At 43.4% G+C, this 26,437-nt stretch overlaps 1 protein-coding gene across 5 annotated transcripts in view; it reads right to left on the minus strand.

The window, feature by feature from the left end:
* The window catches only part of LOC111950748 (neuroligin-3-like), a 42,389-nt gene that overhangs the window by 6,907 nt on the left and 9,045 nt on the right, over window positions 1-26,437 (minus strand). For 3 of the 5 annotated variants that reach the window (XM_023968610.1, XM_070434482.1, XM_070434481.1), the window contains 3 exons: window positions 25,945-25,995; window positions 23,321-23,470; window positions 22,291-22,476 (listed from right to left, as the gene is read on the minus strand). In XM_023968610.1, the coding sequence (XP_023824378.1) occupies window positions 22,291-22,476; window positions 23,321-23,470; window positions 25,945-25,995 (387 nt within the window). The other 2 variants (XM_023968612.2, XM_023968611.2) reach the window with 2 other exon arrangements.

A 26,437-nucleotide genomic window follows, 5' to 3' on the forward strand; every position in this document is an offset into this window, starting at 1 on the left:
CACTCCAAAAGGCTTTCTGAGCCATCATCGACTCAGTAGGTCTCCGGACCTACTCACTGCCATACTCTGGACCTAGTTTTGTCCCGTGGAATAAATATTGTGGATCTTAATGTTTTTCCTCAATCCTGGACTATCGGACCACCATTTTATTACGTTTGCAAATGCAACAAATRATCTGCTCAGACCCCAACCAAGGAGCATCAAAAGCTGTGCTATAAATGCTCAGACAACCCAAAGATTCCTAGATACCCTTCCAGACTCCCTCCACCTACCCAAGGATGTCAGAGCACAACAATTGGTTAACCACCGAACTAAATGTAACCTTGCGTAATACCCTAGATGCAGTCGCACCCTTAAAAACAAAAAAAACATTTATCATAAGAAACTAGCTCCCTGGTATACAGAAAATACCCGCCCTGAAGCAAGCCAGAAAATTGGAATGGAAATGGCGCTACACCAAACTGGAAGTCTTCCGATTAGCTTGGAAAGACAGTACCGTGCAGTATCGAAGAGCCCTCACTGCTGCTCGATCATCCTATTTTTCCAACTTAATTGAGGAGAATAAAAACAATCCAAAATATATTTTTGATACTGTTGCAAAGCTAACTAAAAAGCAGCATTTTCCAAGAGAGGATGGCTTTTACTTCAGCAGTGATAAATTCATGAACTTCTTTGACGAAAAGATCATGATCATTAGAAAGCAAATGACAGACTCCTCATTAAATCTGCGTAATTTCTCCAAAGCACAGTTGTCCTGTGTCTGCACAACACTGCCAGGACCTAGGATCAAGGGAAACACTCATTTTTTAATACTATATCTCTTGACACATTGATGAAAATAGTCATGGCCTCTAAACCTTCAAGCTGCATACTGGACCCTATTCCAACTAAACTACTGAAAGAGCTGCTTCCTGTGCTTGGCCTTCCTATGTTGAACAAAATAAACGGCTCCCKATGGATGTGTACCAAACACTGGATGTGTACCAAACTCACTAAAAGTGGTAGTATTAAAGGCTCTCTTGAAAAAGCTAAACCCTGACCCAGAAAATATAGAAAACCAAAAATTGGCCTATATCGAATCTCCCATTCCTCTCAAAAAGAAATGAAAAGCTGTTGCGCAGCAASTCACTGCCTTCCTGAAGACAATGTATACGAAACACTTCAGTCTGGTTTTAGACCCCATCATGACACGGAGACTGCACTTGTGAAGGTGGTAAATTACCTTTTAATGGTCTCTCTTTTGACTAACATACCAAGACTGTTTCAAGGACAGCTTTTAAAAAARAATCAATATAACATTGCAAAAATCAGAAACTTTATGTCCAAAAATTATGCTGACAAATTAATCCATGCTTTTGTCACTTCCAGATTAGACTACTGCAAGGCTACCCGGATAAAGCACTCAATAAGCTTCAGTTAGTACTAAACACAKCTGCTAGAATCTTGACTAGAACCCCAAAATTTGATCATATTGCTCCAGTGCTAGCCTAGGGCTGATTTCAAGGTTGTACTGCTAACATACAAAGCATTACATGGACTTGCTCCTACCAATCTTTTCGATTTGGTCCTGCCATACATACCTACACGTACGCTATGGTCACAAGACGCAGGCCTCCTTACTGTCCCTAGAATTTCTAAGCAAACAGCTGGAGGCAGGCCTTTCAACTATAGAGCTCCATTTGTATGTAATGGTCTGCCTATCCATGTGAGAGACGCAGACTCGATCTTGACCTTTAAGTCTTTATTGAAGACTCATCTCTTCAGTAGGTCCTATGATTGAGTGTAGTCTGGCCCAGGGGTGTGAAGGTGAACGGAAAGGCACTGGAGCGACGAACTGACCTTGCTGTCTCTGCCTGGCCGGTTCCCCTCTCCAYTGGGATTCTCTACCTCTAACCCTATTACGGGRGCTGAGTCACTGGCTTACTGGTGCTCTTCCATGCCGTCCCTAGGAGGGGTGCGTCACTTGAGTGGGTTGAGTCACTGACGTGATCTTCCGGTCCGGGTTGGTGCCGTGGGGGAGATCTTTGTGGGCTATACTCGGCCTTGCCTCAGGGTAGTAAGTTGATGTTTGAAGATATCCCTTTAGTGGTGTGGGGGCTGTGCTTTGGCAAAATGGGTGGGGTTATATCCTGCCTGGTTGTCCAGRGGTATAGTCGGACGGGGCCACAGTGTCTCCCGACCCCTCCTGTCTCAGCCTCCAGTATTTATGCTGCAATAGTTTATGTGTTGGGGGGCTAGGTTCAGTCTGTCATATCTGGAGTATTTCCTCCTGTCTTATCCGGTGTCCTGTGTGAATTTAAGTATGCTCCCTCTAATTCACTCGCTCTTYCTCWCGGAGGACCTGAGCCCTAGGACCATGCCTCAGGACTACCTGGCCTGAAAACTCCTTGCTGTMCCCAGTCCAATTGGTTGTGCTGCTGCTCCAGTTTCAMCTGTTCTGCCTGCGGTTATGAAACCCTGACCTGTTCACCGGACRTGCTACCTTGTCCTGGACCTGCTGTTTTCGACTCTCTTTCTCTWCCGCATCTGCTGTCTCTAACTCTGAATGATCGGCTATGAAAAGCCTATTGACATTTCTATTTGACCCTGCTGGTCATCTATGAACATCTTGGCCATGTACTGTTATAATCTCCATCCAGCACAGCCAGAAGAGGACTGGCCACCCCTCAGAGCCTTTTTCCCCTTTCTAGTTTTCTTCCTAGGTTCCTGCCTTTCCAAGGAGTTTTTCCTAGCCACAGTGCTTCTACAGCTGCATTGCTTGCTGTTTGGGGTTTTAGGCTGGGTTTCTGTATAGCACTTTGTGACATCGGCTGATGTAAAAAGGGCTTTATAATTACATTTGATTGATTGATTTTTACTTAGAGAATTGTCCATTGTTATATGCTAGTCTTTTTTGGGGTGATGCAGTCTTGTTGTCTTGTGTGACGTAGTTATAAGTCTGGGCGTACAGATAAGAGCCGGATGGGACTGCAGTATGTGACATCCCGTTTGTACTATCTGCAGGAACTCCCATGTGTGGAAAGTTGCAGGAAGGAACAGGCAATGGTGGCAATGTCAGCTATCTTAATCTACACAGACAAGCTAAACGCCTTTTATTCACTATGTTCCCCACCCCTGCTGGCACACATCTGCTAACTGCCACATAGAGGTTGGACTCTATAAAAGCTGAGAGCCAACTCTGTTCATTGGGCCTCTTCAACACTGAAGTGCATAGTTAACTGCTCCATTTTTGCAAATCTTAAAAGTTGTTTGAAGATTCTGCAGTCTCTCTTCCCTTCGAACAGAWAAAATCCCCTACAACATCAAACCACATTCCTGAATCCTAGCACTAAACCTGACTTTGGCAGTAATATCAAGACTTTCAATCTACATTTTGACCACCAATACACACCCACAATCCCAGTCAGTCRGTGAATCAATGAGTCTCTCTACATAAATATAAGAGAGCGAGAGAGAGCGATTTTCATGGATTTTTGTTGTTGCAAACTACTTCTAAAAACTCAACTGATATGCATCATTTTTAATAGATATAACCCTGCAAACAAAAATGAGTCGTTAGGATGTCCCTGGAACGTCACAAAATGGTAGTCTAAAAGTGGTAAGGTCTTTGTGTCATGGTCCCGGGAACGTCTACCCAGGACACGAACAATCAAGTTTCATTACACATCACCCCTTGTTACTGTTGCCAAGGCCCTGATTGGTAAACCACTGATACATKCACAGCTTTGTCTTTTGGCAATGTTAGGGACACCCACCCAGGTCAGTAGGTTTTCACTTACTTTAAAAGGTTATAGATCTGTCATTCTCATTGAAAGCAAGTCTAAAAAGTGGTAGATATGTTCTATGCTTCCTGTTGAGGTTTGTTTGTGCATACTTTACTTTCGGTTTTGTACACGAGCGTCAAACAGCTGAAAATACAATATTTTTGGTTAAGGAAAACATATTTCACAGTGGTTAAGATGGCATCAYGCCGACAGAAACAAACAGCTCTCTGGTAAGAAGAAGGGCAGGGGGTGTATGCCTTATGATTAACGACTCATGGTGTAAYCACAACAACATACAGGAACTCAAGTAATTTTGTTCACCTGACCTAGAATTCCTTACAATGAAATCCCGACCGTATTATCTTCCAAGAGAAATCTCTTCGATTAGTCACAGTGTATATCCCCCCAAGCAGATAACTCGTCGGCCCCGAAAGAACTTCACTGGACTCTATGTAAACTGGAAACCATACATCCTGAGGCAGCTTTTATTGTAGCTAGGGATTTTAACAAAGCTAATCTAAAATCAACACTCCCTAAATTCTATCAGCATATCGAATGCGCGACACGACAGGCAGAATTCTGGATCATTGCTACTCTAACTTCCGCAATGCATACAAAGCCCTCCCGCGCCCTGTCTTCGGCAAATCTGACCATGAATCCATTTTGTTGCTCCCAGCCTATAGACAGAAACTAAAACAGGAAACGCCCATGCTCAGGTCAATACAWCGCTGATCTGACCAATCGGATTACACGCTTCAAGATTGCTTCGATCACGTGGACTGGGATATGTTCCGGATAGCCTCAGACAACAACATTGATGTATACGCTGACTCTGGGAGCGAGTTTATTAGCAAGTTCATTGGAGATGTCGTACCCGCKGTGACTATTAAAACCTTCCCTAACCAGAAACCGTAGATTAATGGCAGCATTCTCGCAAAACTGAAAGCATGAACCACCGCTTTTAATGATGGCAAGGCGACCAGAAACATGRCCGAATACAAACAGTGCAGCTATTCCCTCCGCAAGGCAATCAAACAAGCAAAGCATCAGTATGGAGATAAAGTAGAGTCGCAATTCAACGGCTCAAACATGAGACGTATGTGGCAGGGTCTACAGTCAATCACGGATTACAAAAAGAAAACCAGCCATGTCGTGGACATCGACTTCTTGCTCCCAGACAAATTAAACAACTTCTTTCCTAGCTTTGAGGAYAATACAGTGCCACGGCCCGCAACCAAAGCCTGTGGGCTCTCCTTCTCCGTGGCCAACGTGGGTAAAACATTTAAGCGTGTTAACCCTCGCAAGGCTGCCGGCCCAGACGGCATCCCTAGCCAGGTTCTCAGAGCATGTGCAGACCAGCTGGCAGACCGGCTGGTGTGTTTACAGACACATTCAACCAATCCCTATCCCAGTCTGTTGTCCCCACATGCTTCAAGATGGCCACCATTATTCCTGTTTCCAAGAAAGCTAAGGTAACTGAACTAGATGACTGTCGCCCCATTGCACTCACTTCTGTCATCATGAAGTGCTTTGAGAGACGAGTCAAGGATCATATCACCTCCACCCTACCTGATACCCTAGACCAACTCCAATTTGCTTACTRCCCCAATAKGTCCACTGACGATGCAATCGCCATCACACTGCACATTGCCCTATCCCATCTGGTCAAGCGTAATACCTATGTAAGAATGCTGTTMATTGACTACAGCTCAGCATTCAACACCATAGTACCCTCCAAACTYGTMATTWAGCTTGAGACCCTGGGTCTCGACCCCACCCTGTGCAACTGGGTCATGGACTTTGACGGGCCGCCCCCAGGTGGTGAAGGTAGGAAACAACATCTCCACCCCGCTGATCCTCAACACTGGGGCCCCACAAGGGTGCGTTCTCAGCCTTCTCCTGTACTCCCTGTTCACCCATGACTGCGTGGCCATGCACRCYWCCAACTCARTCATCAAGGTTRCAGACGACACTACAGTGGTAGGYCTGATTACCAACAACGACGAGACAGTCTACAGGGAGGAGGTGAGGGCCCTCGGAGTGTGGTGTCAGGAAAATAACCTCTCACTCAACGTCAACAAAACAAAGGAGATGATCGTGGCCTACAGGAAACAGCAGAGGGGGAACCCCCCCATCCACATCAACGGGACAGTAGTGGAGAAGGTGTAAAGTTAAGTTCCTCGGCGTACACATCACAGACAAACTGAAATGGTCCACCCACACAGACAGCGTGGTGAAGGCGCAACAGCGCCTATTCAACCTCAGGAGGCTGAGGGCTTGTCATCTAAATCACACAAACTTTTACAGATGCACAATCGAGAGCATCCTGTCCGGGTGTATCACCGCCTGGTACGGCAATTTGCACACCCTCAACCGCAAAGGCTTTCAGAGGGTAAGTGCGGTCTGACAACGACATCACCGGGGGACAACTACCTGCCCTCCAGAACACCTACAGCACCCGATGTCACAGGAAGGCCAAAAAGATCCTCAAGGACATCAACCACCGAGCCACTGTGTTCCACCAGCTATCATCCAGAAGGCGAGGTGAGTAACAATGCATCAAAGCTTGGGACAAGAGACTGAAAAACAGCTTCTATTCAAGGCCACAGACTTTAAACAGCCCATCGCTGCTGCCAAACATACAGACTCAATCTCGGCCAATTAAATAAATGGACTTAAAAAGGTATCACTCGTCACCTTAAATAACACCACTTCAATAATGTTTACATATCCTACATTACTCATCTCATATGTTACATACTGTATTTTAAACCATCTACTGCATCTTGCCTATGCCGCACACCATCGCTCATCCATATATTTACATGTACATATTGTATACATTTGTGTGTATAAGGTAGTTGTGAATTTGTTCGATTACTTGTTAGATATTACTGCATAGTCAGAACTAGAAGGGCAAGCATTTAGCTACATTCGCATTAACATCTGCATGTGACCAATARAATTTGATTTACAATGATTTTCTACACAATGACAACTTTATTATTACGCTAACGAGTTGCATTTTTGCATATTTCACCTTCAAAAGGTATCTTTTCAGCAGTTATAAAGGTTGGTAACACATTTGTCAATGGTCAGTGGATTGCCACTTTAAAATAAGGTATAATTTTTGCAGATATAAATGTTTAACTCCATTATAAATATTCATAGGTCTGTCACTTTAAAATAAGGTACAGTTGAATTCGGAAGTTTATATACGCCTCAGCCAAATACATTTAAAGGAATTTTTCACAATTCCTGACATTTAATCCTAGTAAAAATTCCCTGCCTTAGGATCACCACTTTATTTTAAGAAAGTGAAATGTCAGAATAATAGAAGAGAAAAACATTTCAGCTTTTATTTCTTTCATCACATTCCCAGTGGGTCAGAAGTTTACATACACTCAATTAGTATTTGGTAGCATTGCCTTTAAATTGTTTTGGGTAGCCTTCCACAAGCTTCCCACGATAAGTTGGGTGAATTTTGGCCCATTCCTCCTGACAGAGCTGGTGTAACAGTCAGGTTTGTAGGCTTTTTGCTCACTTTTTCAGTTCTGCCCACAAATTTTCTATAGTATTCAGGTCAGGGCTTTGTGATGGCCACTCCAATACCTCGACTTTGTTGTCCTTAAGCCATTTTGCCACAACTTTGGAAGTATGCTTGGGGTCATTGTCCATTTGGAAGACCCATTTGCGACCAAGCWTTAACTTCCTGACTGATGTCTTGAGATGTTGCTTCAATATATCCACATAATTTTCCTCCCTCATGATCCATCTATTTTGTGATGATGCCACCAGTCCCTGCGTGCAGGCAAAGTGCACCTCCACAACATGCTGCCACCCCCGTGCTTCACAGGTGCGATGTGTCTCGGCTTGCAAGCATCCCCCTTTTCCTCCAAACTGGTCATGATGGCCAAACAGTTCTTATTTTTGTTTCACAGCCAGAGGACATTTCTCCAAAAAGTACGATCTTTGTCCGCCATGTGGTCAGTTGCAAACGCATAGCTGGCTTTTTTTATGCGTTTTTGTGCAGTGCGTTCATTCCTTGCTGAGAAGCACATTTTCATTTATGTGCGATATAGACTTGTTTTACTGTGGATAGTATGAGCATGACGTGTTTGTACCCCGTTTCCTCCAGCATCTTCACAAGGTCTTTGCTGATTGTTCGGGATTTGATTTTGTTTTTTTGTTGTTGCAATTTGCATCTTTCTTAAAAATCAGTTTTGCTTTGTCGTTTATGGGTATTGTGTTGTAGATTAAATGAACAATTAAAAAAAAAAAATCTATTTTTAGAATAAGGTTATAACAAAATGTTGGAAAATGTTCAAAGTGGCTCTGATACTTTCCGAATGCACTGTTAATTTGTATGTATACTGAAAAAAAAATATCAAGCGCAACGCTGAAGTGTTGGACCAAAGTTTCATGCAATAAAAGATCCCTGAAATGTTACTATATGCACAAAAAGCTTATTTCTTCTCAAATTTGTGGATCAAATTTGTTTACGTCCCTGTGAGTGATGTATAATTTGCCAAGATAATCCACCTATCTGACACGAGTGGCATATCAGAAGCTGATTAACAGCATGATCATTACACAGGTGCACCTTGTGCTAGGGACAATAAAAGGCCACTAAAAATGTGCAGTTTTGTCACAACACAATGCCACAGATGTCTCAATTTTTGAGGGAGCGTGCAATTGTCAGCTGACTACAGGTATGTCCACCAGAGCTGTTTGCCAGAGGATTGAATGTTAATTTTCTCTACCATAAGCCGCCTCCAGCGTCATTTTAGAGAATTTGGCAGTATGTCCAACCGGCTCACAACCGCCAGACCACGTGATATTTGGCATCATTTGGGCGAGCGGTTTGCTGATGTCAACGTTGTGAACAGAGTCCCATGGTGCCGGTGGAGATATGGTATGGGCAGCATACGCTACGGACAACGAACACAGTTGCATTTTATCGATGGCAATTTGAACGCAGAGATACTTCACGAGATCCTGATGCCCATTGTCGTGCCATCACCCCACTGCCATCACCTCGTGTTTCAGCATGATAATGCAGGCCCATGTCGCAGAAGATCTGTACACATTCCTGGAAGCTGAGAATGTCCCAGTTCTTCCATTGGCCTGCATACTCACCAGACATGTCACCATTGAGCACGTTTGGGATGCTCTGGACTGATGGTACAACAGCGTGTTCCAGTTCCAGCCAATATCCAGAAACTTGCACAGCCATTGAAGAAGTGGGGAAATATTCCACAGTCAACAGCCTGATCAACTCTTTGCAAGGGATGTGTCCACTGCATGATGCTAATGGTGGTCACACCAGATACTGACTGTTTCTTAATCCAACCTCACCTTTTAAGGTATTGTATCTGTGTCCACAAGAGCATATCTTTATTCCCAGTTATTGTGAAATCTGTAGATTAGGGCCTAATGAATTATTTTCAATGATCGATTTCCTTATTTGAACTGTAACTCAGTAATATCTTTGAAATTGTTGCACGTTGCGTTTTATATTTTGTTCAGTATATTATTTCTTAGTTGTGAACTTTGCCATAAAATGAGCAGCAGCAATAGGCTCCAGAACCATCGCTAGACCACCACATTACATGGACATTCCTCACTTGCTAGATGTGACGTAAAGGGCCAGAATACACCCACAATTTTTTATTTTATTTTCTTCAAGACCAAAAAAAAAAAGTATTTTGATGTGATTTAAACATTGATATGGACTCAGAAACACCAATTCAATTGTTTCTCTATGACAAATTGTAATTGAGAGTGAAAAACAACAATTCTAAAACCAGGAAAAATCTAACTGAGAACAAAATTTGAGAAAATATAAAACAGAATTTGGGGGGGGGAATCAACAATTTTATAGTTGTTTTTTAGTTGTTTATGAACGATTATTTGACCAGGTATATTAACAGAAAACATAGTGCACTACTTTCTCTTGTACATTAAGGACCAGGGGAAGATTGCAGGGCAGAGGAGCTAGAAAACAATGAGTAGCTTGTGACATGTATACTTTTAGCAGTTATAAAGGTTGATAACTCAGTTATACATTTATATGTGGGTAAATCATTGATAGAGGATTTGAGCTTCGACATATTTATAGGCAGTATTGGGTACTAATCACTACATACATGAGAGAAGATTCAACACTTTGTTAAACATGTTCAGTCAATGAATGATGGGTATGAATGTGGTGATTAATGGTATCTCATGTTGTGAGAGGATACCTCCAYTGTTTCAACCAAAGGTATTACGGTTACCATTTCACACCAGAGTGTTCACCATATTTGGACTATCACAGARAAGTGGTAAGTGTGTGTTGATGTAATCTGGTAATCTGGTAAAGGGTAATAATGATTGAATAATGTCCTGGATGTAAATTTGGCCGGGGCATCAGGGTATTAAAGGTCAGTCAAGAAAACCATCCTCTTCAGTTCCTTGGACAGAGCAACAATGCATCTCACCCAAAAGTGAGAAAATAACTATTGTTCAACTGTGCAACTATTTAAAACAAGGTTGCATTATGATACATAAGGGTTCACCTAAAAGCATTTGTAAGAGCATTTAGAAATGGAGGTAAATATTGGCTCACTATTTGGCAAACACTGACCAGTTATTGCACTATTTTGACCAATGTGATAATCATTTGTAAATGTATTAGAAACCATTAATGGTTAAGTAACCGTTAATAAGATAATTAGAACCCCTTTATAAACCTTTTACAAATGGAACCTTATTGTAAAGTGTTATCACTTACATACTTGACACACATGATTACATTGTGTATGTTTATTCATACAGTAATTGTCTTCACCTGGGATTTCAACTCACAAACGGGAATTTCCATCTTCCTGCTATGTCAATGACTGATTTCACCTGTATTATTACACTTTGGACTTCATAGTAAATGTAAACTCTGTTAAAAATACTCTCATGAAAAACTATTATATTTATCATAGTGATTCAGGAGTAACATTCAAACAGAATAATATGCCACACAAACATTAGACAACTATTTTCAAAACCCAAACTCAAATAAATAGCTGAAATAAGTCAATGAGAGAATAGTCATATTAATTGATAACTAAAATAGCAGTGCAGATGGCACTCTTTTGATAATACATCTCTGCATTTATAGGTATGAATGTGTAGGGGACTTCTGAAATTCTACAGACTTTGTTGTGCAGCAGAAAGATCAGCATACCCCAAATCCCAGGTGGGGTCATATCGAAARGTCAGTACTAAGTTATTATGTCAAATGTAGTCCTATTGTCATAGATTTAAGATTTGTACACTATTTTAGCTGAACAGCCTACCACTTACCTTAAAACCCCTTATTATTTAAGGACTTTACTTATAATGGTTTGGCACACCTGCGACCATCAAGTGACAAAACCCCCCAGGGACCATGACACAACGTCCCAAGAACATCCTAAAAACGTCTTTGGGGACAGCCCTGGGAAAAACCGGGAGCTAGACAAAACCTCCAGGGGACCATGACACAAAGTCCCAAGAATGTTCTAAAAGCGAACTTGGGACAACAAAACTGTCAGAGGACCACAACATCCTGACCACTTTAGGCGAACATTTCGTGACGTTCTGGGGACGTCCTAACAACAAATGTTTGTTTGCAGGGATGCTCCCTTGGGACAGTCACGCAACATCCTATGACTAGTACATTAAAGTTCTGAGAACATCCTATAAAGGTCCTGACATGGTCCTCAGTGACATCCGGGTAATTTACAGGGAACCACACATCCCCTGACCATCATGAAACGTCTCCTTGTGGCCATTGAATGACCCATGGATAACATCCTATAGAACCAAATATAAAGTTTTCATAACGTGAGAGGGCGCCGTGAGAGTTATTTAAGATACTCTTTAAAGAGGTAGGGTTTCAGATSACTCCGCTGTCCTGACTTTAGGGGGAAGCTTGTTCCACCATTGGGGTGCCAGGACAGAGCCAAGAGACCAGAGGTGGCGGAACGGAGTGCTGAGGTTGGGATGTAGGGTTTGAGCATAGCCTGTAGGTAAGAAGGGGCAGTTCCTCTTGCTGCTCCGTATGCACGCACCAGGGTCTTGAAGATGACGCAAGCTTCGACTGGAAGCCAGTGGCGTGTGCAGAGCCAGTGGCGTGTGCATGTCACCCCAGAGAGGGGTGACATGGGAGAACATAAGGTTGAACACCATGGAGTTGTCAACCGTGATGGAGAGGTCATGGAGCTGGGAACAACAGTAGTGAGAACACGTGGTGAAGACACAGATCCTCTCCACGCTACCTGGTAGGAGCGACCTGCCACTGCTCTTCAGTCCCTTAAAGGATTCACTGTGATTATACTGTATGATTCCAAGATGGCGTAGCAGTGCAGATGTGGTTTGTCGTTTCTCCCGTGTACATTTTTCATATTTTTTTKGTGTATATTTAMATTTATTTTCAATCTCTTTTCTATTTTTAAATTAAATATACCTCCCGGCAACCCGCCTCACCCAATGTGATACGGAKCCGCTATTTTTAGACCTTATAGACAGAACCTCCATCAGAAGYTTGCCACCAGAAGCTAACCAGCTAATTAGCTACTAGCTATTTAGTCATTGTCAGCCACTGCTAGAGGCCTTTACCTTCTGCACAGACTCCAGCCACTTTTAGCCTGGATAATACTTGCCAGTCTGCCAGTATCGGACTGTTTTTCTCCACTACAACACCGGATTCCTGGCATAAGCCCTGAACCATTACTCCTGATCATCACAGCTAGCTAGCTGCCACCRAGTAGCCCAGCCCCGAAGATAGCTCTGAGCCAGGCCCACCTCCYGGCCTGCTCAGTGATCACTCGGCTACACAGCTGATGCCTCCCGGTCTCTACCCCAACACGACTAGAATCCACCACTACTCCACTGGGTTCTTGGCGTAAGCTCTGGACCTTTGCATCGGATCATCACTGCTAGCTAGCTGCTACTGAGTGCTATAGAGGCTAACGCCCCTGTCCCGAAGATAGCACCAGTTAGCCGCGAGCCTGGCGCATCTCCCGGCTAGCAAACAAAATTACTACAGCTACAATACCGCTTTTGCCAACTGGCCTGGACCCTTTGTCAACACGGAGCCCRCCGTTCCACAAGGACTGGTCTGCCGATGTAACTCTATCCGTTGTGCCCTCAACCGGCCTTTGCCGGACGTCGGAGCAGACGCTTCTACTAGCCCCGGCCTGCTAACTTTGAACGCCGTGTCTCTCGCTTGCTAGCGTAGCAACGACTACCCAGCAGTTTCCCTGTTTCATCTATTGCTGTTCACTGGACCCTATGATCACTTGGCAACATAACTGATGCCTGCTRGAYTGTTCATTAATCACGGTACTCCATTTTGTTTATCTGTTGGCCCCAGCCTCGAACTCAGGCCATGTGTGTAGTTAACTTACCCTCTCTGCCCATTCATCGCCATTTTACCTGTTGTTGTTGTCTTAGCTGATTAGCTGTTGTTGTCTTACCCGTTGTTGTCTTAGCTAGCTCTCCTAATCAACACCTGTGATTGCTTTATGCCTCGCTTTATGTCTCTCTCAAATGTCAATATGCCTTGTATACTGTTGTTTAGGATAGTTATCATTGTTTTAGTTTACTTTCGGAGCCCCTAGTCCCACTCAACATGCCTCAGATACCTCCTTTGTCCCACCTATGCGTTGACCTCACCCAGCATAACTGCGTCCAGAGATGCAACCTCTCTTATCGTCACTCACTGCCTGGGTTACTGCCACTGTACCCGCACCCTACCATACCCGTCTGTACATTACACCCTGAACCTATCCTACCACGCCCAGAAATATGCTCCTTATTTTCTCTGTCCCCAACGCACTAGACGACCAGTTTTGATAGCTTTTAGCYGTACCCTCATCCTACTCCTCCTCTGTTCCTCAGRTGATGTGGAGGTTAACCCAGGCCCTGCGTGTCCCCAGGTGCTCTCATTTGTTGACTTCTGTAACCGAAAAAGCCTTGGTTTCATGCATGTTAACATCAGAAGCCTCCYCCCTAAGTTTGTTTTACTCACTGCTTTAGCACACTCCGCCAACCCTGATGTCCTTGCCGTGTCTGAATCCTGGCTTAGGAAGGCCACCAAAAAATTCTGAGATTTCCATCCCCAACTACAACATTGTCCATCAAGATAGAACTGCMAAAGGGGGAGGAATTGCAATCTACTGAAGAGATAGCCTGCAAAGTTCTGTCATACCTTCCAGGTCTATGCCCAAACAGTTCGAGCTTCTAATTAAAAAAATGTACCTCTCCAGAAATAAGTCTCTCACTGTTGCCACCTGTTATAGACCCCCCTCAGCTCCCAGCTGTGCCATAAACACCATATGTGAATTGATTGCCTCCCATCTATCTTCAGAGTTCGTTCTGTTAGGTGACCTAAACTGGGATATGCTTAACACCCTGGCAGTCCTACAATCTAAGCTAGATGCCCTCAATCTCACACAAATTATCAAGGAACCCACCAGGTACAACCCTAAATCTGTAAACATGGGCACCCTCATAGATATTATCCTGACCAACTTGCCCTCCAAATACACCTCTGCTGTTTTCAATCAGGATCTCAGCGATCACTGCCTCATTGCCTGCATCCGCTATGGGTCCGCGGTCAAACGACCACCCCTCATCACCGTCAAACGCTTCCCTAAAACACTTCGGCAGCAGGCGTTTCTAAATCGACCTGGCCTGGGTATCCGGGAAGGATATTGACCTCATCCCGTCAATTGAGGATGCCTGGTCGTCTTTTAAAACTACTTTCCTCGCCATCTTAAATAAGCATGCCCCTTCAAAAAAAATGTAAACTAAAACAGATATAGCCCTTGGTTCACTCCAGACCTGACTGCCCTCGACCAGCACAAAACATCCTGTGGTGGACTGCACTAGCATCGAACAGTCCCCACAAATGCAAACTTTTCAGGAGACAGGAACCCAATACACGTCAGTCAGGAAAGCAAAGGCTAGCTTTTTCAAACAGAAATTAGCATCCTGAATTATTTTCTCTATGGCTGGCCATGCTTTCCTCCTGGCTACCCCAACCCCGGCCAACAGCTCCGCACCCCCCGCAGCTACTTGCCGAAGCCTCCCCAGCTTCTCCTTCACTCAAATCCAGATAGCAGAATGTTCTGAAAGACCTGCAAAACCTGGACCCGTACAAATCAGCTGGGCTAGAACAATCTGGACCCTCTCTTCCAAAAATGATCCGCCACCATTGTTGCAACACCTATTACCAGTCTGTTCAACCTCTCTTTCATATCGTCCGAGATCCCTAAAGATTGTGAAAGCTGCCACGTCATCCTTTATTCAAAGAGGGTTACACTCTAGACCCAAACTGTTACAGACCTCTATCCATCCTGCCCTGCCTTTAAAGTCTTCAAAAGCCAAGTCAATAAACAGATCACTGACCATCTCGAATCCCACGTACCTTTCTCCGCTGTGCAATCCGGTTTCCGAGCTGGTCACGGGTGCACCTCAGCCACGCTCAAGGTACTAAACAATATCATAACCGCCATCAATAAAAGACAGTACTGTGTAGCCGTCTTCATCGACCTGGCCAAGGCTTTCGACTCTGTCAATCACCGTATTCTTATCGGCAGACTCAACAGCCTTGGTTTCTCAAATGACTGCCTCGCCTGGTTCACCAACTACTTCTCAGACAGAGTTCAGTGTGTCAAATTGGAGGGCCTGTTGTCCAGACCCCTGGCAGTCTCTATGGGGGTACCACAGGGTTCAATTCTTGGGCCAACTCTCTTCTCTGTATAYATCAACGATGTCGCTCTTGCTGCGGATGATTCCYTGATCCACCTCTACGCAGACGATACCATTCTGTATACATCTGGCCCTTCTTTGGACACTGTGTTWACAAACCTCAAAACGAGYTTCAATGCCATACAACACTCCTTTCGTGGCCTCCAACTGCKCTTAAACGCTAGTAAAACTAAATGCATGCTTTTCAACCGTTTGCTGCCCGCACCCGCCCGACTAGCATCACTACTCTGGACGGTTCCGACTTAGAATATGTGGACAAATACAAATACCTAGGTGTCTGGCTAGACTGTAAACTCTCCTTCCAGACTCATATTAAACATCTCCAATCCAAAATTAAATCTAGAATCGGCTTCCCATTTCACAACAAAGCCTCCTTCACTCCTTATCTCAGCTCACTGGTCACGATAACAACACCCACCCGTAGCACGCGCTCCAGCAGGTATATCTCACTGGTCATCCCCAAAGCCAACACATACTTTGGCTGCYTTTMCTTCCAGTTCTCTGCTGCCAATGACTGGAACGAATTGCAAAAAGAAAAGAAGGGAAAAATAACTTTAAACATCAGCTATCTGAGCAGCTAACCGATCGCTGCAGCTGTACATAGCCCATCTGTAAATAGCCCATCCAATTTACCTACCTCATCCACATATTATTTTTWATTTACTTTTCTGCTCCTTTGCACACCAGTATTTATACTTGCACATCATCATCTGCACATGCATTTAGTTTTACTAGCGTTTAAGAGCAGTTGGAGGCCACGGAAGGAGTGTTGTATGGCATTGAAGCTCGTTTGGAGTGTTAATTTGCTAAATTGTAATTACTTCGCCACTATGGCCTATTTATTGCCTCATGCCATTTGCACACACTGTATATAGACATTATTTTTCTCTATTGTGTTATTGACTGTACGCTTGTTTATTCCATGTGTAACTTGTCCAGGTCGCAGTTGTAAATGAGAACTTGTTCTCAACTAGCCTACCTGGTTAAATAAAGGTGAAATAAAAATAAAAATAAAGAAGTAGGACGTAATTCAGGAGTGTGCAGAGCCTGAGATGTCSAACCCTGAGAGGCTGGAGAGGAGGATCTGATGGTTCACGGTGTTGAAGGTAGTGGATAGATCTAGGAGGATGAGAACAGAGGAGAGAGAGTCAGCTTTGGCAGAGCCTCTTTTACACAGAGAGCGGTTTCAGCTGAGTGAGCCGCCTTGAAGCTTGACTGGTTAGGGTCAAGAAGATAGTTCTGAGAGAGATAATGAGAGAGACAATGAGAGAATTGGTCAGAGACAGCACGCTCAAGTGTTTTGAAAAAAAAAAAAAAAAGGGATGGTGGTCTGTAGTTGACATCAGAGGGGTCGAGTGTTGGTTTCTTGAGGAGGGGAGCGACTCTGGCCATCTTTAAGTCAAAGAGGGTGCAGCCAGTGGTCAGGGATGAGATGAGGGAAGTGAGGAATGGAGAAGGTCTCCAAAGATGGTCTGGAGAAGAGAGGAGGGGGTGGGGTCAAGGTGGTAGGTTGTTGGGCAGCCGGACATCACTAGTCGCAGAATTTCATCTGGAGGGACAGGGGAGAGGTCAAGGTGTAGGGTAGTTCTGTATGAGTGGGAACAGTGAATGAGGAGAGGATGTTGTCAACTTTTTTTTCAAAGTGGTTGACAAAGTTGTCCGAAGAGAGGGAGGAAGAAAAGGTGGTTGATTAAGGAGGGAGAACAAAGTGAAGAAGAGTTTCCCAGGGTTGGAGGAAGAAGCTTGAAATGTAGTTATAGAAAACGGCTTTAGCAGTAGATAGAGGAAGAGAAGRTAGAGAGGAGGGAGTTGAAGGATGATAGGTCCTCCTGAAGTTTAGTTTTCCTCCATTTCCGCTCAGAATATGCTTAGGTTGTTACGAGTGTACTGATATAAGTCTAACATCCMAGCAACTTTGAGAAAAAACACTTTATATCGGAGTTGTCCCTGTTGGAATTCAAGACGAGCTATGCATATTCATGAAGTCGATGAATTTGAAATACCATGAAATTCAGGCGGTTGATGACGACACTGAATATTCAACACCCCTCATCTTTATAGCCGAGTTGTSCCTGTTGTTCACATGTGCATCTGCCCTCTCATTGACTAGAATGGTCCCACCTGATCTCGCCCGCCTTCCATCTTTGAGGACATGTATTTCCRTTGTTAGAGCGGTCACTTGACCATCTTGTCAATATAATGGATAATCTATGACCATACCCCTCTGACGGTCATTGGGGTGGTTTTGGTGGGGATACGCCAGGCGGTGTGGGGCTACGCGCTGCCTGACCACCAGGGTTGGGGTAAACTCTAAGGCAAAGTGGCCTAATCAATCCTGGAATAAGGAGGCGTGAAACTGTGTATGAATATTTTTGTGATCATTCGAATTTGGTTAATCACATGACTGCAAGGTGTGTCTTCAAATTGAAGAGTGTTTTTTTAACTTTCTCTGAAGACACTATGTTTGCAAGGTCAGAATGGATGTGCAATAGTAGTGGTATAATAGTAGCAGTGCAAACCCCTGAGCATTGAGTTGATGTGTAGCATCAGGCTACCAGGCCATACAGCACATCCACTAACCCAAGCAGATATGTCTGGAAAACAAAGGACAAACCCCACTGCTCTTCAGTCCCTTAAAGAATTCCCTGTGATTGTACTGTATGATTCACTTCACTGACCCTCCTGTTTTTGACTTTGTTATGAACCCACCAAACCAAATATGGCCTGTTGTGAAACCAGCTCATTTTACAAAGCCAGGCAGTAGAAAAACATTTCAATTGATGCTTTTTTGTATGTCTAAAAATTGTACATTCTCCAAGTGATTTGTATTATTTTATATCGGCAACGGTCATCATCGGTCTTGATTAATGCTTGAAAAAATGCATGATATAAAGACTGAGTGGGTAACCTGTCTGTATACCACAGTATGACGCTGGCTCACACAAATCTCAGTGAGGGACCTAAGCTGGCTGTGCTGCCGTTAGAGCTGTGGTCTGATGTAATAAAGGGCTGATTGATTAGAGGAGAGGAGGTGGTGTGTGTGTGTGTGTGTGTGTGTTGTGTGTGTGTGTGTGTGTGTGTGTGTGTGTTGTGTGTGTGTGTGTGTGTTGTGTGTGTGTGTGTGTGTGGTGTGTTGTGTGTGTGTTGTGTGTGTGTGTGTGTGAGTGGTGAGTGAGTGAGTGAGAGAGAGTGAGTAAAGGCACAGATGCCACTATCTTTGTTTCAGATTGAGTGACATTCCTCAATTCATTCACAACCCTCCTTCCGTATACTCCGGTGAGGGTAAGAAAAGATATCAGCAAATCTCTCTAAAACGCCGGGGGTAAATTAGTGAGTGTAAAACAAAGTGAGGTTTAAAGACCATGGTATTGATTAATAGATAATGCACAGTATGTGCTGTGTACACATCTCTTGATGTATAGATGTAAATAAATAAAGTTAAATTGATAGATAGTGTAGTGCGCTAGATAGACTCCATCCATGCATTACCTTGAATTTATAGGCGTTTCTGTTAAACAGGTTCATGCTATAAGAGGGAAAGCTTTTAGTCTGATTAGATTGACGAGAGGGGAACAATAGCCATCACTTAACTCCACAACTACCCCCACCACCCTAGCCACATATCCAAACACTTCACTTCCTCTGAAGGACTCAATTGGACCCATTTGGAGTTGCACTTGATATAGTAGATGATAGATTGTGATAAAACCTCAATTCATACAGATTTAGTTGAGGATAGGGGTTGTATACAGTTAGATCTAAAGCACTAAATAATACAGAAATATCATATTTCATTTTAGCATAAAAGCAACAAGGTGAAGAGAAAAGCTGATAATACAGTAGATCTGTATAACAGAGTGAATAATGCCACTTCCCTGAAGCAAAACGAGMGAGCAAAACACATTCATGTTAATGCTCCACGTGAAGCTATATTACGAGATCAAGTGTCATATAAAGTAGTATCTAGTATGTGTCTGTGATAACTACAGGCTGATGAATCACTGGGCCGTGTGTGTGTTTATTATGTGATGGAACTACATTGAACAAAAATATAAAACRCAACTTGTAAAGTGTTGGTCCCATGTTTCATGAGCTGAAATAAATTATCCCTGAAAAATGTCATGCAATCATTTGTTTACATCCCTGTGATTGAGCATTTCTCCTTTGCCAAGATAATCCACCCACCTGACAGGTGTGGCAGATCAAGAAGCTGATTAAACAGCTTGTGCTGGGGACAATAAAAGGCCATTAAAATGTGCAGTTTAATCACAAGTGTCTAAAGTTGAGGGCGCATGCAACTGGCATGCTGACTGCAGGAATGCCCACCAGAGCCGTTTCCAGATAATGTAATGTATATTTCTCTACCATAAGCCGCCTCCAATGTCATTTTAGGGAATTTGGCAGTACGTCCAACTGGCCTCATAACCACAGACCACGTGTAACCACGCCAGCCCAGGACCTCCACATCCGTCTTCTTCACCTGCCGGATCGTCTGAGACCAGAAACCCGGACAGCTGGTGAAACTGTGGGTTTGCAATACCGAAGAATTTCTGCACAAACTGTCAGAAACCGTCTCAGGAAGGCTCATCTGCGTGCTCGTCGTCCTCATCGTGGTCTTGACATGACTGCAGTYCGGCTTCATAACCAACTTCMGTGGGCAAATGCTCCCCTTTCATGTCCACTGGCATGCTGGAGAAGTGGGCTCTTCAGGGATGAATCCTAGTTCCAACTGTACTGGGCAGATGGCAGACAGAGTGAATGCCGTTCTGTTTGCAAGCGGTTTGCTGATGTCAACAGTGTGAACAGAGTGCCCCATTGTGGCGGTGGGGTTAAGGTATGGGCAGAAATAAGCTACGGACAACGAACACAATTGCATTTTATCGATGGCAATTTAAATGCACAGAGATACCGTGACCAGATCCTGAGGCCCATTGTCGTGCTAGTTCATCTGCAGSCATCACCTCATGTTTCAGCATGATAATGCACAGCCCCATGTTGCAAGGATCTGTACACAATTCCTAGAAACTGAAAATGTCMCAGTTCTTCCCTCCTGCATACTCACCAGACATGTCACAAATTGAGCATGTTTGGGATGCTCTGGATCGACGTGTACGACAGCGYGTTCCAGTTCCCACCAATATCCAGCAACTTCGCACAGCTATTGAAGTACGAGTGGGACAACATTCCACAGGCCACAATAAAGGCCTGATCAACTCTATGCGAAGGAGATGTGTCACACTGCATGAGGCAAATGGTGGTCACGCCAGATACTGACTGGTTTTCTGACCCACGCCCCTATTTYTTTTTAAGGTAAACTATATACACAAGTATGTGGACACCCCTTCAAATTAGTGGACTCGGCTATTTCAGCCACACCCGTTGTGGTTAAAATAGAGCAAAAGTGTATAAAATAGAGCAAAAAGCCATGCAATCTCTATAGACAAACATTGACAGTAGAATGGCCTTACTGAAGGCCTCAGTGACTTTCAATGTGGCACCGTCATAAGATGCCACCTTTCCAACAAGTCAGATCGTCAAATTTCAGCTCTGCTAGAGCTGCCCTAGTCAACTGTATGTGCTGTTATTGTCAAGTGGAAACGTCTAGGAGCAAGAACGGCTCAGCCGCAAAGTGGTAGGCCACACAAGCTCACAGAACGGGACCGCCGAGTGCTGAAGCGTGTAAAAATGGTCTGTCCTCAGTTGCAACACCCACTACTGAGTTCCAAACTGCCTCTGGAAGCAAAGTTAGCACAATAACTTTTCGTCTGGAGCTTCATGAAACGGTTTTCCATGGCCAAGCAGCCACACACAAGTCTAAGATCACCATGCGCAATGCCAAGCGTCAGCTGGAGTGGTGTAAAGCTCGCCGCCATTGGACTCCAATGGAGTCTACACCATACAATGACATTCTAGACAATTCTGTGCTTCCAACTTTGTGGCAACAGTTTGGGGAAGGCCCTTTCCTGTTTCAGCATAAGAATGCCCAGGTGCACAAAGCGAGGTCCATACAGAAATAGTTTGTCGAAATCGGTGTGGAAGAACTTGACTGGCTTGCACAGAGCCTCAACCCCATCGAACACCTTTGGGATGAATTGGAACACTGACTGCGAGCCAGGCCTAATCGCCCAAAATCAGTGCCCGACCTTACTACTGCYCGTGGCTGAATGGAAGCAAGTCCCTGCAGCAATGTTCCAACATCTAGTGGAAAGCCTTCCCAGAAGAGTGGAGGCTGTTATAGCTAGGATGTTCGACAAGCAGGTGTCCACATACTTTTGGTAAAGTAGTGTATCTGTGATCAACAGATGCATATCTGTATTCCCAGTAATGTGAAATCCATAGATTAAGGCCTAATTTATTTATTTTAATTGACCGATTTCCTTATTGAAACTGTAACTGAGTGAAATCTTTGAAATTGTTACATGCTGCGTTTATATTTTTTGTTCAGTATATATACTGTCTCTTATACACATCTAGATGTGTATAAGAGACAGATGCATATCTGTATTCCCAGTAATGTGAAATCCATAGATTAAGGCCTAATTTATTTATTTTAATTGACCGATTTCCTTATTGAAACTGTAACTGAGTGAAATCTTTGAAATTGTTACATGCTGCGTTTATATTTTTTGTTCAGTATATATATATGAAGGCGTCTGCATTGGTCATGCGATTCACTGGTGACTATCCCATCCCTCCTGCCCTGGCTCTCCAGGTTGAGTCTTAGGCTTACCCTCAGAATGGTGGGACAGTGTGAGCAGGCTGACGCAGGAGGCTCCAATTCCAGATCCAAAGACAGTGATGCGACCAGAGTCTCCTCCAAAATAGCCGATGTTCTTGCTGATCCAACGCAGGGCTTGGATCTGGTCCAGGAGTCCATAGTTCCCTTTAGCTGCCTGGTCACCTGTACTGAGGAACCCTGGAATGTACAAAAGAGGATATCAGTGTTATTWTATGTGATTTCTTTAACACTCATCTGTGGTTTAGCATACCATCATTCTTCTCCTCTGCCTCCACAAACCTCTTCTGATCCTGACACCATTGACCCTTCTCATAAGGACACTCTCGCTGCACGGCTCCTTGAGTTGCAACCTGTCCTTTTCTCCACTATGCTGTGTGTATAKAGGCAGTCTACCTTGGGGCAGAGCCAAGAGAGCACCAGTATCAATCACGGAGAGGGGGGCAGGCCCTTTCCGCCCCTCGCACAGAGATAGATGAAGTGTCACTCCTACAAGAAAGACTCTCGACCTTGGCTGTGACTCCTGCATCCCTTCTTATTTAAAATCATATAGGCTGCCAAAAGCGCTCAATCTCTCCGCAGGTTAGATAAATTCACCTAAAAAAACAACTAATTGAAGCAGTGTTTTGGAATATTGTAGCTTGTATACGACAAGTAGAAGGTGATGGATATTCACAACCATTGGCCCTCTGACGGAGGACATTACGTTGTTGCATTTCTAATCTTACTCCCATCAATACAATATCAACATACTAAAAAATGCCTTGCCTTCATAACCTGGGATTATACATCAGGAGAAAATTTGTCATATAGCAAGTCATAGAAATGTAACAAATTCAAACTCTCGTGGGAGGGAGATCCATAGAATAACATATTAGAACTCTAACTTAAATAGGATCTCTGTGGGGAGATCAACGTTATGAGAAGAACATTTATCAATCCTATGCCAGTACTGTATGTACTGTTCAAGGCTGAAATGAATGTCCACAAACACCATTCAGAGACAGTAAGAGAATCGCATCACCTAGTACTCCGACCCTGTAGTTGAGAGTGATGACGATGACATTCCCATAGCTGGCCAGCACACTCCCATCAATCATGTTCCCTGTCCCCTCCATGTATGATCCTCCATGGATGTAGACCATCACGGGCCTAGCCTCAGTGTCCCGAATGTCTGCAGAGAGAATCAGCCATTTACGCTTYGTACAGTAAAGCTTTAAAGGACAAGGTAATGCAATGCAACATCAGAATACTGTAACCCCTCCCAGAAACTAGACTCAGCAACATTTACACCACTAAAGCTGAAGGTAAGCTCAAGGTAATGGCATCGATTTTAGCAGATGTGCTTGGGTGATTAAGGTCGTGGTTGTGACGAACCAATGGAGACAAGAATGCAAAGCAAGGATACTCATCATACAGGCCTAACAGGGAACGTGCAGTAGAAAAAAAAGAAAAATCGCTATATTATGTCAAGCTCACTCTTTTGCCCCCACAAACTTGTGTTCATACTAGAGCCATTTACTACTATTCTATTATTAGCAATACTTTTTACACATGTAGTATCCCTAAMGTGTATCTGGTTCATACTATATTTGCTCACTGTGTGTTCAACAGAGCATGCTGCTTCAGGCATTGCATGTGTCATATTAGTGGTTCAATTGCAGTACCCGACTTATTAAACAACAACAATTAGATCTAGTTTGTCAGAACAAGGCATATGACCTGAATTGTAAGTTCCATGTCAATGTGAGAGGCGTGAGTTGCCATAAAACAACAAACGACACAAATCTCCTACACCACAGTCAATCGCCTGAATAGCACAGTATGTAGTGAATAGTAATAGCTTCATCCTCATGAGTCCCTCGTACGGTCTTCCCATGAGACCCACAGAGTATAGTGGAGGAGACTTTGAGATAAGATGCAGTTGGTTATAGACATCACGGTCTGTGATCCCTAGAAGACACAGCAAAATTGTCACTTTTTCAAACATGAAGAGGTACTGTATGTGTACATTTATTGCACTCACGTTCAATTTATAGTGCTGAAAAAAATAAGCTCTTTGTTGATTGGTATAGGCCATGGGAATTGCAACCCTGTTCCTGGAGAGCCAGGAGCTTTAACCGAACTGAAAGATCAGGTGTGATGAATTTAGTCAATCACTTAACTGACCAACTGAGCTAATTGATCCGTGCAGTGATCRACTAAATTCAACACACCWGGGCCCAGATTCACAAAACCTTCTTAACAATATATTTATTTTTAACTGCCATTTTTTCCCTTAACTAAAGACTTGATAAGAAAGTTAAGCAAAGTTGCTATTCCTCAAAAAGGTTATTGGAAAATGTATTGCGCTATTTCTTATGTTTCTCCTTAAGCAAAAAGTTACGAAGAAATTTGATTCTTGAAAATCCAGTTATTGGAAATGTTMTTTTTCCAAGATAGCTAAACCCTTGTCTTAAAMTCAGGGCAGTGAGAAAAAAAGCTCATAAAAGCTAATTAACATGTTTAATTCACTCAAACTTMATCTGAAAGTTTCAGTATTGATTATTTTAAACCTAAGAACATGTTTTAGAACAGTAATCTCATTAAGAAATATGCTAACATGATTGCCATTGCTAGCTAGATAGCTAYCTATAATGGTTGCCTAACAACAAACATCTTAAGATATTGTTGAGGAATTGCACTTATGAACTATCTTATGAACTTCTTATTTTCTTACGAAGCTTCTTAAGTTTTTGCGTAAGAAGTATTTTGTGGAGCAGTGGTCTAAGGCACTGCATCCCAGTGCTAGCTGTGCCACTAGAGATTCTGTGTTCGAGTCCAGGCTCTGTTGCAGCCGGCCGCGACCGGGAGACCCATGGGGCAGCGCACAATTGGTCCAGCGTCGTCCGGGTTAGGGGAGGGCTTGGCTGATAGGGATGTTCCTGTMCCATTGCGCACTAGCGACTCCTGTGGCGGGCCGGCCGCAATGCACGCTGACACAGTCACCAGGTGTACGGTGTTTCCTCTGACACATTGGTGCGACTTGCTTGGCTGGGTTGTGATTCAGAGGACGCACGGCTCTCGACCTTCGCCTCTCCCGAGTCCATATGGGAGTTGCAGCGATGAGACAAGACTAACTACCAATTGGGGAGAAATAATAATAATTACAATTGTTAAAAAATAAAATAAGCATTTTGTGAATCTGGGCCCTGGTCTTCCAGGCRGTTAAAGCCAAATCGTGCATACCCTGTGGCTCTCCAGGAACAGGGTTGACTTCTCTGAGACAAAGAGACAAAAAATAACCCATACAATAATCCATTGTACAAATGGAGTACAGTACATTTGGGATCAATGACAAATTGACCAGCATTTACCTTCAGGGGGCTGTTAGAGGGCGAAATCCRTATCAAGTGTCCTCCAAAAAATCCATGACACCAAAAATACTGTAGATATGATATGGATGTCCAGATCAAATCAATTAAGAGTGAAATAGCGAAGGCGCTGAGAGAATCAAGTGACTTGATATTGACTTTGCATGCAAACTGATAAACTAAGGTTGAACTACTTCTGAGGTGTAAAAGGTTTGTCAAGAAATCGAAGATGAAGGTCTGTGGAAATTTCAAAAATCTAAAAGTTGTGTATTAAACTTTGAGCACAAAAAAATACCTTCACTGTCACTGTGAGAGAAATCCGCTCCTTGACTCTTGATTTGGGTCCCTAGGATTCACGAGGGAGGAAAAAAACAAGAAAGAACAAGAGAATTCAAAAATAACACGATTGACCGCCAAGGAAGATAGTGATATCCAATCAGTGTCTCAGAAAATCTGTCCAAAATTGCATTRCTGTAAAAAGAACGAAGCATGTCTGTTCTTTAAGCAGAGAGAGGAAATATGATCTAGTCTCCTTTTCCTTGTCTTGTTAAGAAAAAAAACTAGGCTGTTTACATATTGTACCAACAACAACTTTTTGAAGTCAATATGTTGATTTGTTTTCTAATGAAATATATATTTTTTATTCTATTCAAATAAACATGTCATGGGTGGATGTTATTGTGTGGAATAATCTTACTCAGGAAAACACTTAATCTCTAAACACATACACATGCACACACACCTCTGACCGACATGTATTAGTCTCTACTGGGTTTAACTTTCAAAGA

The sequence above is a fragment of the Salvelinus sp. IW2-2015 genome, linkage group LG23 (assembly GCF_002910315.2).
Source record: "Salvelinus sp. IW2-2015 linkage group LG23, ASM291031v2, whole genome shotgun sequence".
Lineage (NCBI taxonomy): Eukaryota > Metazoa > Chordata > Actinopteri > Salmoniformes > Salmonidae > Salvelinus > Salvelinus sp. IW2-2015.